This window comes from Pseudophryne corroboree, chromosome 3 (assembly GCF_028390025.1).
Source record: "Pseudophryne corroboree isolate aPseCor3 chromosome 3, aPseCor3.hap2, whole genome shotgun sequence".
NCBI classification, from domain to species: Eukaryota; Metazoa; Chordata; class Amphibia; order Anura; family Myobatrachidae; genus Pseudophryne; species Pseudophryne corroboree.
The window spans coordinates 749,603,219-749,616,667 of NC_086446.1; the positions used below are offsets into that span (position 1 = coordinate 749,603,219).

Genomic DNA, 13,449 nt, shown 5'->3' on the forward strand with positions numbered 1-13,449 from the left:
AGCTTGAGCAGAAAATGCAATTCCAGCTGAGAGGTGTATTTACTAGTGATGAGCGGGTTCGGATCCTCGGAATCCGACCCGCCCGAACTTCACCTTTTTTTTACACGGGTCCGAGCGACTCGGATCCTCCCGCCTTGCTCGGTTAACCCGAGCGCGCCCGAACGTCATCATCCCGCTGTCGGAATCTCGCGAGACTCGGATTCTATATAAGGAGCCGCGCGTTGCCGCCATTTTCACACGTGCATTGAGATTGATAGGGAGAGGACGTGGCTGGCGTCCTCTCCGAGTCCGTTGTATTATATTAGAACTTAGTTAGTTATAATTGTGGGGAGGATTGGGGACGGGGAGCAGCTGTTAGGGAGTACAGTGCAGGGTTTTGAGTTTAATCCGTTGTTTCTCTGCCTGAAAAAAAACGCTCCACCATATCTGTGCTCACTCAGTGTGCTGCACTGCTGCATGATATATCTGTGCTGAGTGCACTGCTCACACTGCCTAATTGTGGGGACTGGGGAGCAGTTATAGCAGGAGTACAGTGCACAGTTTTGCTGACAGTGACCACCAGTCCAGTATACGTTTGTCTGCCTGAAAAACACTGTGGTGTTTTTTTTTTCCTTTCTTCATGCTAGTTTGTTTAGCAGTCTGCTGACACTGCAGTGTCCACCAGGTCCGTTATACAGTATATTATATATATAATTAAGCACTAAGCAGCAGTACGGTAGGCCACGGCTGTACCTACCTCTGTGTCGACTCGTCACTCGTCGTCCATAAGTATAAGTAATACTATCCATCCATCTACATTGTATACCTGTGGTGTTTTTTTTTTCATTCTTCATACTAGTTTAGCAGTCTGCTGCTGACACTGTCCACCAGGTCCGTTATACAGTATATTATATTTATATATAAGCACTAAGCAGCAGTACGGTAGGCCACGGCTGTACCTACCTCTGTGTCGTCACTCGTCGTCCATAAGTATAAGTAATACTATACTATCCATCCATCTACATTGTATACCTGTGGTGGCTTTTAGTTGTGCGCAAAATATGGAGAACAAAAATGTGGAGGTTAAAAAAATAGGGAAAGATCAAGATCCACTTCCACCTCGTGCTGAAGCTGCTGCCACTAGTCATGGCCGAGACGATGAAATGCCATCAACGTCGTCTGCCAAGGCCGATGCCCAATGTCATAGTACAGAGCATGTAAAATCCAAAACACAAAAGATCAGTAAAAAAATGACCCAAAAATCAAAATTAAAAGCGTCTGAGGAGAAGCGTAAACTTGCCAATATGCCTTTTACGACACGGAGTGGCAAGGAACGGCTGAGGCCCTGGCCTATGTTCATGGCTAGTGGTTCAGCTTCACATGAGGATGGAAGCACTCATCCTCTTGCTAGAAAAAAAGAAAAGACTTGCGGCAAAAGCACAGCAAAAAACGGTGCGTTCTTCGAAATCACAAATCCCAAAGGAGAGTCCAATTGTGTCGGTTGTGATGCCTGACCTTCCCAACACTGGACGGGAAGAGCTTGCGCCTTCCACCATTTGCACGCCCCCTGCAAGTGTTGAAAGGAGCACCCGCAGTCCAGTTCCTGATAGTGAAATTGAAGATGTCAGTGTTGAAGTACACCAGGATGAGGATATGGGTGTTGCTGGCGCTGGGGAGGAAATTGACAAGGAGGATTCTGATGGTGAGGTGGTTTGTTTAAGTCAGGCACCCGGGGAGACACCTGTTGTCCGTGGGAGGAATATGGCCATTGACATGCCTGGTGAAAATACCAAAAAAATCAGCTCTTCAGTGTGGAAGTATTTCAACAGAAATGCGGACAACAGGTGTCAAGCCGTGTATTGCCTTTGTCAAGCTGTAATAAGTAGGGGTAAGGACGTTAACCACCTCGGAACATCCTCCCTTATACGTCACCTGCAGCGCATTCATAATAAGTCAGTGACAAGTTCAAAAACTTTGGGCGACAGCGGAAGCAGTCCACTGACCGGTAAATCCCTTCCTCTTGTAACCAAGCTCGCGCAAACCACACCACCAACTCCCTCAGTGTCAATTTCCTCCTTACCCAGGAAAGCCAATAGTCCTGCAGGCCATGTCACTGGCAAGTCTGACGAGTCCTCTCCTGCCTGGGATTCCTCCGATGCATCCTTGAGTGTAACGCCTACTGCTGCTGGTGCTGCTGTTGTTGCTGCTGGGAGTCGATCGGCATCCCAGAGGGGAAGTCGGAAGACCACTTGTACTACTTCCAGTAAGCAATTGACTGTCCAACAGTCCTTTGCGAGGAAGATGAAATATCACAGCAGTCATCCTGTTGCAAAGCGGATAACTGAGGCCTTGACAACTATGTTGGTGTTAGACGTGCGTCCGGTATCCGCCGTTAGTTCACAGGGAACTAGACAATTTCTTGAGGTAGTGTGCCCCCGTTACCAAATACCATCTAGGTTCCACTTCTCTAGGCAGGCGATACTGAGAATGTACACGGACGTCAGAAAAAGACTCACCAGTGTCCTAAAAAATGCAGTTGTACCCAATGTCCACTGAACCACGGACATGTGGACAAGTGGAGCAGGGCAGACTCAGGACTACATGACTGTGACAGCCCACTGGGTAGATGTATTGCCTCCCGCTGCAAGAACAGCAGCGGCGGCACCAGTAGCAGCATCTCGCAAACGCCAACTCGTTCCTAGGCAGGCTACACTTTGTATCACCGCTTTCCAGAATAGGCACACAGCTGAAAACCTCTTACGGCAACTGAGGAAGATCATCGCAGAATGGCTTACCCCAATTGGACTCTCCTGGGGATTTGTGACATCGGACAATGCCAGCAATATTGTGAGTGCATTACATCTGGGCAAATTCCAGCACGTCCCATGTTTTGCACAAACCTTGAATTTGGTGGTGCAGAATTATTTAAAAAACGACAGGGGCGTGCAAGAGATGCTGTCGGTGGCCAGAAGAATTGCGGGCCACTTTCGGCGTACAGGCACCGCGTACAGAAGACTGGAGCACCACCAAAAACACCTGAACCTGCCCTGCCATCATCTGAAGCAAGAGGTGGTAACGAGGTGGAATTCAACCCTCTATATGCTTCAGAGGATGGAGGAGCAGCAAAAGGCCATTCAAGCCTATACATCTGGCCATGATATAGGCAAAGGAGGTGGAATGCACCTGTCTCAAGCGCAGTGGAGAATGATTTCAACGTTGTGCAAGGTTCTGCAACCTTTTGAACTTGCCACACGTGAAGTCAGTTCAGACACTGCCAGCCTGAGTCAGGTCATTCCCCTCATCAGGCTTTTGCAGAAGAAGCTGGAGGCATTGAAGGAGGAGCTAAAACAGAGCGATTCCACTAGGCATGTGGGACTTGTGGATGGAGCCCTTCATTCGCTTAACCAGGATTCACGTGTGGTCAATCTGTTGAAATCAGAGCACTACATTTTGGCCACCGTGCTCGATCCTAGATTTAAAACCTACCTTGGATCTCTCTTTACGGCAGACACAAGTCTGCAGAGGTTCAAAGACCTGCTGGTGACAAAATTGTAAAGTCAAGCGGAACTCGACCCGTCAACATCTCCTCCTTCACATTCTCCCGCAACTGGGGGTGCGAGGAAAAGGCTACGAATTCCGAGCCCACCCGCTGGCGGTGATGCAGGGCAGTCTGGAGCGACTGCTGATGCTGACATCTGGTCCGGACTGAAGGACCTGCCAACGATTACTGACAAGTCGTCTACTGTAACTGCATATGATTATCTCACCATTGAAAGAATGGTGGAGGATTATATGAGTGACCGCATCCAAGTAGGCACGTCAGACAGTCTGTACGTGTACTGGCAGGAAAAAGAGGCAATTTGGAGGCCCTTGCACAAACTGGCTTTATTCTACCTAAGTTGCCCTCCCTCCAGTGTGTACTCCAAAAGAGTGTTTAGTGCCGCCGCTCACCTTGTCAGCAATCGGCGTACGAGGTTACTTCCAGAAAATGTGGAGAAGATGATGTTCATTAAAATGAATTATAATCAATTCCTCCATGGAGACATTCACCAGCAGCAATTGCCTCCAGAAAGTACACGAGGACCTGAGATGGTGGATTCCAGTGGGGACGAATTAATAATCTGTGAGGAGGGGGATGTACACAGTGAAAGGGGTGATGAATCGGACGATGATGATGAGGTGGACATCTTGCCTCCGTAGAGCCAGTTTGTGCAAGGAGAGATTGATTGCTTCTTTTTTGGTGGGGGCCCAAACCAACCAGTCATTTCAGTCACAGTCGTGTGGCAGACCCTGTCGCTGAAATGATGGGTTCGTTAAAGTGTGCATGTCCTGTTTTTACAACATAAGGGTGGGTGGGAGGGCCCAAGGACAATTCCATCTTGCACCTCTTTTTTCTTTCATTTTTCTTTGCGTCATGTGCTGTTTGTGGAGTATTTTTTTGAAGGGCCATCCTGCGTGACACTGCAGTGCCACTCCTAGATGGGCCAGGTGTTTGTGTCAGCCACTAGGGTCGCTTAGCTTAGTCACACAGCTACCTCATTGCGCCTCTTTTTTTCTTTGCGTCATGTGCTGTTTGGGGAGTATTTTTTTGAAGGGCCATCCTGCGTGACACTGCAGTGCCACTCCTAGATGGGCCAGGTGTTTGTGTCGGCCACTAGGGTCGCTTAGCTTAGCCATCCAGAGACCTCGGTGCAAATTTTAGGACTAAAAATAATATTGGCCCTCATTCCGAGTTGTTCGCTCGCAAGGCGAATGTAGCAGAGTTACACACGCTAAGCCGCCGCCTACTGGGAGTGAATCTTAGCTTCTTAAAATTGCGACCGACGTACGCGCAATATTGCGATTACAAACGAGTTAGCAGTTTCTGAGTAGCTTCAGACTTACTCTGCCTGTGCGATCAGTTCAGTGCTTTTCGTTCCTGGCTGACGTCATAAACACACCCAGCGTTCGCCCAGGCACTCCCACCGTTTCTCCGGCCACTCCTGCGTTTTTTCCGGAAACGGTAGCGTTTCCAGCCACACGCCCCTAAAACGCCGTGCATCCGCCCAGTAACACCCATTTCCTGTCAATCACAATGCGAACGTCGGAGCGATGAAAATGCCGTGAGTAAACTTACTTTCATCATAGTAAAGTTACTTGGCGCAGTCGCAGTGCGAACATTGCGCATGCGCACTAAGAGAATTCTCACTGCGATGCGATGAAAATCTCCGAGCGAACAACTCGGAATGAGGGCCATTGTGAGGTGTGAGGTGTTCAGAATAGACTGAAAATTAGTGGAAATTATGGTTATTGAGGTTAATAATACTATGGGATCAAAATGACCCCCAAATTCTATGATTTAAGCTGTTTTTTAGGGTCTTTTGAAAAAAACACCCGAATCCAAAACACACCCGAATCCGACAAAAAAAATTCGGTGAGGTTTTGCCAAAACGCGTCCGAACCCAAAACACGGCCACGGAACCGAACCCAAAACCAAAACACAAAACCCGAAAAATTTCAGGTGCACATCACTAGTATTTTTACTGCCCAGCATCGTTGTCAAGTCCACCAATCATCTGCGACTTTGACCAATATATTTAAAACGGCAATGGAAAGAAATGTTAAATCAGGCTGGTTTAGGGTTTATTTCTATTGCCACTTTAAATCTATCGGTCAAAACCGAGGTTTTGAAAACCGGCTGGTTAGTAAATCTACCCCTGTCGAAAAGACGGCAGTTTTCGACTTTTTAAGGTCGAATCGTGATTCGACCTATTCAATATAACCCCAAATTTTTCGACAAGTTGATGAATTCGACTTGTTAAAAATCGTCAGAATAGCTGCTGATCCACGTGCTTGTGTCGAAAACGGGGCCAAAACCGACAGGTTTTGGCCCCCTTTTCGACCATCTTTGTTCGACTTTAAAAAAAGTCGAGTGAGATGGGGAGAGCAGCGCCGGAGACAGGGAGAGCCGAGGCGGGGACGGGGAGATCCGAGGCGGGGACGGGGTGAGCAGCGCTGGAGGATGTCACAGCCGCCGCTCACAGCAGCGTCCGCCCGGCTCCTGCAAGCGAGACTTCGCTTGCTGGAGCCGGGTGGACGCTGCCGTGAGCGGCGGCTGTGAGAAAGGGGGAGACGGGGAGCGGCGGCTGTGAGAAGGGGGACGGGGAGCGGCGGCTGTGAGAGAGGAGGGACTGGGGGGGGGGGAGCCGCGGGCAGACGGGGGAGAGCAGCGCTACAGCAGAGGCTATATAGCCGCTGCTGTAGCGCTGCTCTCCCCCGTCTGCCCGCGGCTCTCCCCCGTCTCCCTCCCACATCTTAATTCGACTTTTTTAAAAGTCGAATTGAGATGTCCATTGAATAGCCCAGGTCGGATCCATTCTGACAAATGAATGTCGGAATGGATCCGACTTCAATTGAATATACCCCTATATCTTGCAGTGGCAGCCATATGAGGCGTTTGCAAGAATTCAGCATGAAAACCTGGCGGTCAGTATCCCGATGGCAGCATCCCCCGCCCTCTCTGCAGCCTAACCCTAACCCCACCCCCCTCCCCCACCCCGGAGAGTGTGCCTATACCTAACTGGATGTTATTACGTACCTTAGGGATCCTGGCTGTCGGGATGCCATAGTCGGGATCCTGATCCTTTCGGAATGCCGTTGTCGGTGTTCTGATGGCTGTCAGGATACCGGTACCGGTGTCGGTATTGCGACTGCCGGGGCCCCGACATCCGGGATCCTGAACTTATACCGTTTGCAACGCGGAGGCTGTTACAGGAGAACGTCTTATAAAAACCAGATTAGTGCTTTAAGAATAAAACACAAAAATTGTAGTTTCATAACAAAAAGAATGTGAGGTTGCGGCTTTCACTACGCATGCACGCCGGGGAAAAGTGCTGCCACTGGCTTCCATTAATCAGACACTGGCTCTGAGAAATCTAGTGCACATTAGACTAACAAACGCAAATGGCTGACTTGCTGGTTATTTATTGATTGAGGAACTCGCCTTTTTGTTTTCGCAAACTATAAGGGAAAGATAATGACCTGAAAGCAGCTTGAGAATTGAAAATAGACACTGTCCTTTTGCATTGGATTTGGTCTCTACAAAATCGCGAATAAAATCTTGCCCAGAACGAGATCTCTGTATCCGAGGTTGTAAAAATGCAGGGATAAAAGCACTCCACAGCCACCCACTTAAGGTGGGTACCACTACCCACTATCTCCTATATATTTGGCCAAGTCTGTGATTCTGTGCCTGGCCGTAACGCTGGGTGGAGTCACAGCGCTGGGCGGAGGCAACGACCTCTGCTCTGTGCCAGCACACCACTAGGGAGGCAGACACAATCCCCAGGGAACAGCCGCCACTGGACGGACGCCTTACCGTGGCCGGCCACACAAGAGCGGGATTAACGGGGGGTGGGTGGAGGATCACTACCCCGGGGCCCCTCAGCCGGAGCTCTGTCCCCATTCAGGTTGCCGGGGTAGGAGGGATCCACGCTGGCGGGGGCGGGGGCGGAGTGCAGGCTGTGCATGCGGCTTCCTCCTCTCGGGCAGCACGGTCAAGCAAACTCCAGCCTCCGCTGCTACCAGGAGAAATGATGCTGGTGGCGGAGGCTGGAGATTGCTCGACCGTGCTGCCCGAGAGGAAGAAGCCGCATGCACAGCCCGCACTCCGCTCCCGCCAGCGTGGATCCCTCCTGCCCCGGCAACCTGGTGTCCTCTCTCCCTGCTGCAGCGCTCCCGTTGCCTGTGTGACCGGCCCAGGTGAGCAGCGCTTACAGCGGGGAGGAGGGGGGGTTGATGGTGACGGTCATTTGGGGGGGGGGGGGGGGTGATGATGGTTATTGGCGGTGCCCCCAGTGCAGGTCTCTGTGGAACGAGGTGACATTCACCAAAAGCCTGTTGTCTAAATGCATTCACCAAAAGCCTGTTGTCTACATTGTGAGAGCCAGAATGACTCTCACAATGAGTCCTACTCCCCCAGCCTCCCCACCCCTGCTCCCAACCCCTCCCCCATGGTACCCCCGTCCCTCCCCTACGCACAGCACCCCTGCTCCCGCACCCCCACCCCACCCTCGCACCCACCCAACCGCACCACCCCGGCAACCGGCCCACTCCCCCACCCGCAGCACCTCCCCCCCCCCAACACCCACGCACCTGCCCCTCCACCACCCGCAACACCCCCACAGCCGGCCCTCCCCAACTGCGGTAACCCCACACCCGCCCCCCCGCCCACCCACAGCGCCCTCGGATCCCCTCCCCATCCGCTCCATCCCCGCACCTGCCCCTCCCCTACCCGCGGCGCTTCCGGACCGCCACCACACCCCCGCAGCCGCCAGTCCCCCACCCACAGCACCTCCTGCCCCTCCCCCACCCCCACCAACTATAGACACCTTTCCCCGTTCGCGGACCTACCACACCTTCCCCTCCACCACCCCCAGCACCTCTGGACCACCACCCACAGCACCTCAGGACCCCCTCCCCCATCCACGGCTCCCCTGCAGCCACCCACAGCATCTACATACCCCATCCCGCACCCACACCTCCCCCACCCGCAGCACTTCTACAATCCATCACCCAACCCCCCCCTGCAACCCCCCCTCCCCCTACACACACACACTACCACCCCTCCCCCATCCACAGCATCTACATCCCCCATCCGTCCCATCCCACACCCACAGCACTTCTGAAACCCATCACCTAAGCTCACCCCCTGCACCTCCAAACGCACACCCATACATCGCCCCTCCCACACACACATCACCTCCATACCCCCTCCTTCATCCACAGTCCCCCTCCCCCACCCCTCCCCCACCAACAGCATCTACACTCCCATCCGCACCCGCCCCTCCCCCACCCACAGCACCTCTAGAGACCCTCCCCCATCTGCCCCCCTCTACACCTCCCCCTCCCCCACAGCACCTCTGCACCCTTTCCGCCATCTGTGCCCCTGCAACCACCCCTCCCCCACCCGCTACACCTCTGGACCCCCTCTCACACCCACCCCTCCACCACACGTAGCACCTCGGACACCATCCGCAGCTGCTACAAGTGATTCCCTGATTCGGGGTGATCAGCGGCACGGATAGGCGCCTCCACCTCACTGAACCCACCCCCTTTCCAAACTCCCCCCACACACTCTGAACTTCTGTGACTATAGTTGCTACCAATGGACATTGGATTAATAAGAAACACTAATACTGTGGCCATTATGTGTCTAAGCGACACTGCTACCTGTGGCCACTGTGTATAAGTGGCGCTGCTACCTGTGGGCACTGTGTGTATAAACACAGCTACTACCTGTGGCCATTGTATCTAGAACCAACTCTGCTACCTGTGGGCACTGTGTGTATAAGCAACACTGCTACCTGTGGCCATTGTGTATAAGTGGCGCTGCTACCTGTGGGCACTGTGTATAAGCGGCTCTGCTACCTGTGGACATTGTGTGTAGAACCAACTCTGCTACCTGTGGGCACTGTGTGTATACGCGGCTCTGCTACCTGTGGGTATTGTGTGTATACGCGCCTCTGCTACCTGTGCCCATTGTGTGTATAAGCGCCTCTGCTACCTGTGGCCACTGTGTGTAAGCACCTCTGCTACCTGTGGGTATTGTGTGCATAAGCGGCTCTGGTACCTGTGGCCACTGTGTGTATAAGCGCCTCTGCTACCTGTGGGCACTGTGTGCATAAGCGCCTCTGCTACCTGTGGGCACTGTGTGCATAAGCGCCTCTGCTACCTGTGGGTATTGTGTGTATAAGCGCTGCTGCTACCTGTGGCCACAGCACTTTGGTGTCTTATCTATAGCAGTATATACTACACTATGTTATTCATTGTGCCCTGCGGCCACTCTGCACGCCCTCACAAAGGGCTACGCCCCCTTGACAATCGCACGCCCTTCCTCCTTACAATATATACCCACTGCCATAAAAACATTTTCAGGTAATACTCCATATAATAACAATTATAGCACAGTTGAAGCCCGTGCAGGGGTTACCGGGTCTTAGCCTCTTGCAACAGTATTTTCTCTCTAACAGCATGCCTCTCTTTATCCTCTCCCTACCACCCTGACTCTCCCTATCCTTTACCGATCGCACAGCGTTTCTGTACATTCCCTTTCTCCCCCCCCCCGCCTCTCTATCTTTTCTCAACCAGACACCATTTCTGTATGCCCTCTATACTGCCCTGCGTTTCTGATTCTGTTACCTACCGGCCTGCGTATGTTCAAAGACCTGCAGGGGTTAACGGGGGCGTAGCCCCTTCCGACGGTGTGAAGAGCGCCCGTAGGGCGCGATGAATCACCTAGTATATATGGTATGTTCAGCGCATTGTGCTGATTTTGAACAGCTGTAAAGAAATAAAAGGAAGAAAGAGAGAAATGCACCTAAAGTCACTATCTGTTGATAATTGCTCTTGTGAACGTACATATTTGGGGGTCTATTCATGAAACAGTGAAAAGAGTGGAGAAGTGAGCCAGTGGAGAAGTTGCCCATAGCAACCAATCAGCTGATCCATACAATTGTATAGTATGCAAATTATAAATGTTACGTCAATGCTGATTGGTTGCCATGGACATCTTCTCCACTGGCTCACTTCTCCACACTTTTCACTGCTTCATTAATAGACCCCTAAGGACTAAGGGGGTAATTCAGACCTTATCACTGCTGTCCGTTTTCACACAGCGGAGGATCAGATCCGAACTGCGCATGAGTATGCACCGCACTGTACCGGCACGTCGCACGGCTGCAAAGCGGATCGCCGGGCAGCGACGGGTTTGTGCAAAGGATCCATTTGCATGGGCGTTCGCAAGGAGATTGACAGGAAGAGGGCATTTGTGGCAACCAATCAGCTGCTCTTTATGATTTTATAGTATGCAAATTATAAATGTTACTTCAATGCTGATTGGTTCTTCTCCACTGGCTCACTTCTCCACAGTTTTCACTGGTTTATGAATAGATCCCCATGGAGAGAATGTCACTGGTTTTCTCAGTAGGAAACACTTGGGTAAATGTATTAATAGCACATTTATCGGTATGATAACGAAGCTCCTGCTTCATTGTTTTTCAAGGCGAAGCAGGAAGCAATAGCGCCAAGATGTTGTAATATGCTAGTGGCCCAAGTGTGGGCGGGAGAAACCCCTCGGAGATCTCGTCAATGTTATGGCTAGCAGGGCGATCTCATTGTGTATGCGTGAGATCTAGAAGAACCGCGAGATCTCACTGTGGGAGGGATGTACTATGCATTGCATCTGCGATGTGATACATCCGCCACTTAAGTTATCGGGTACATACCGATGCTATGTGTTACAGGACAAGCCACGAAAAGCTCACTTTGGGGTCTATTCATGAAGCAGTGAAAAGTGTGGAGAAGTGAGCCAGTAGAGAAGTTGCCCATGGCAACCAATCAGTGTTGACATAAGGCGCATTCTATAAAATTATACGTAGCAGCTGATTGGCAACTTCTCCACAGGCTCACTTCTCCACACTTTTCACTGAGGACCACAGTGCCGATATGGAATGCCAAAAGTGGGATAGCTCACACATCACAGGGAGGATGATTTAACGCTCCCCCACATCGGCATGATCAGGTGTAATACAGAACCTCAATGTGTGGACCAGTTTCACCGTGATCCGGAGGTGAAGCGGGTACACACATGTAAGGGACGAAATGGGATCCTTTATACATTTACCACAGAGTACCAGCCAATCAGCTTCTACCTGCCATGTACAGGCTGTGTTTGAAAACTGACAGGAGCTTATTGGTTGGTACTTTATTTCTCTCCAAGCTTTGATATACCTCCCCCAATGTTACCAAAGTACAGGTGCAGGTTCAACACCTATTGTAAGCACATGACTGTGGTTTGATGTGTAAGAAGTAGGGATCACTTTCCCTATTCTCTAGCACACAGTGCAGGATAAGGGGTTCTCCTTCTGTGCTGCAAAGTTCCCCAGCAGCTGGAGTCACGTGTTGCCTTGGCAGATGAGCTGGCAATCTATGTTGTACATACCACGGAACGGGACGCCGGCGTACTTGCGCAGGTTCTCCTCCAGCCGGACGTAGTCCACCTTCTCGCCGGGGGTGAAGGGGGTGGAAATGGGCGGGTAGATGCCGGCGATGTCCAGGCTCCGGTGCATGTGCCGGGGATTCCCTGCTCTGCAGAGTCCCCGGGCCCAGGTCGGGCGCAGCGCTCTCTGCAGTAGCAGCAGCATTGTGTGCAGCGTCGTGTACCCGGGCAGCTGCTCTTAGTGCCCGCCGCCGGGCATTAATCATTAACGGGGGCCTCCTCTCCTGGCTTCCGGCCCATGCAAGGGATTAGCTGGCACTTCCAGCAGGCTTCATGGCTTATTATTATCGCTGATGTCCCTCAAGGCCTCCAGCTCTTCTCATTGCTTGTGGGTTCTTGTTGACACAGTGGGATACGGTTGTTAGGTCGACACAATTTAAGTCGACAGTCATTAGGGCGACATGGTCATAAGGTCGACCGGTCAAAAGGTCGATTTTTTTTTCACTTTTTTTTTTCATGTTTTGAACTTTTTCATACTTTACGATCCACGTGGACTACAATTAGGAACGGTAACACCTTGCCCAAAGCAAGCGAGGGGACTAATTGGGGTTCCCCGTCACTTTATGAAGAAAACTACACCAAAAACCCATGTTGACCTGTCGACCTATTGCCCCTGTCGACCTAATGACTGTCGACCCATACTCATGACCAAAACAGGCCATCGGCCCGTCTGGGCAGTCCAGCCCTGGGAGCAGTACACGTGCTCTCACAATCTCCCGAAATGCCCTGGCAATTATGCACAGTGCAATAATGTCCTGCTCCTGTTGCATGTCATTCACTGTACTCTGCAAAGTACAATACCAATAAAGTAATTACCAATTAGCTGATTCATAACTGTGGCGGGTATGAGAGAGAGCGGGGCTGGCCAAGCAGCTCATCTCGTCCCAGTGCCTTGCTCGGCCGCCCGGCCCGGCATACAGAGATACGGGGGCATGACGATAGTCCAGGCCCCCATGACTCATGGCACACCCCTGTGAGCCATGACCATAGATTGGTAGTAATGTGCAGAATAAGACTTTTCCACCGGGATACCAGGGCCTGATCCACACATATCTTTTTCCAGGCAGTAGCCATGTTCTCTGTAGCCTGAACACTCCCTGTCTAGCTAATGGGTCTGTTTGTGTTTGGAGTGCCAGGAGCAGGGTTAGTGGCAGTGGGCAGGAAACAACTGTAGGTGGCTTAATTAAGGCCCAGATTTATCAAGCCTTGGAGAGTGATAAATTGCACGTTGATAAAGTACCAACCAATCAGCTCCTAACTGTCAGGTTACAGGCTGTGTTTGAAAAATGACAGAAGCTTATTGTTGGTACTTAATCACCCACCGTGCAATTTATCATCCTCCAAAGCTTGATAAATTTGGGCCTAAGTGCATATGTAGAGACTGAGGCAGGGAACTGTACAGGAACAGGAGAGTCTCAAAAGCGAGTGGCACT

General features: G+C 51.4%; 1 protein-coding gene across 1 annotated transcript in view; it reads right to left on the bottom strand.

The window, feature by feature from the left end:
* Positions 1-12,388, bottom strand: part of HOGA1 (4-hydroxy-2-oxoglutarate aldolase 1) — a 94,662-nt gene extending 82,274 nt beyond the window's left edge. Inside the window, exon 1 of the mRNA XM_063962335.1 lies at positions 11,960-12,388. Within this exon, the coding sequence (XP_063818405.1) occupies positions 11,960-12,161 (202 nt within the window). The 5' untranslated portion in view covers positions 12,162-12,388. The remainder of the gene's footprint in view (positions 1-11,959) is intronic.
* Positions 12,389-13,449: the final 1,061 nt, after the last annotated feature.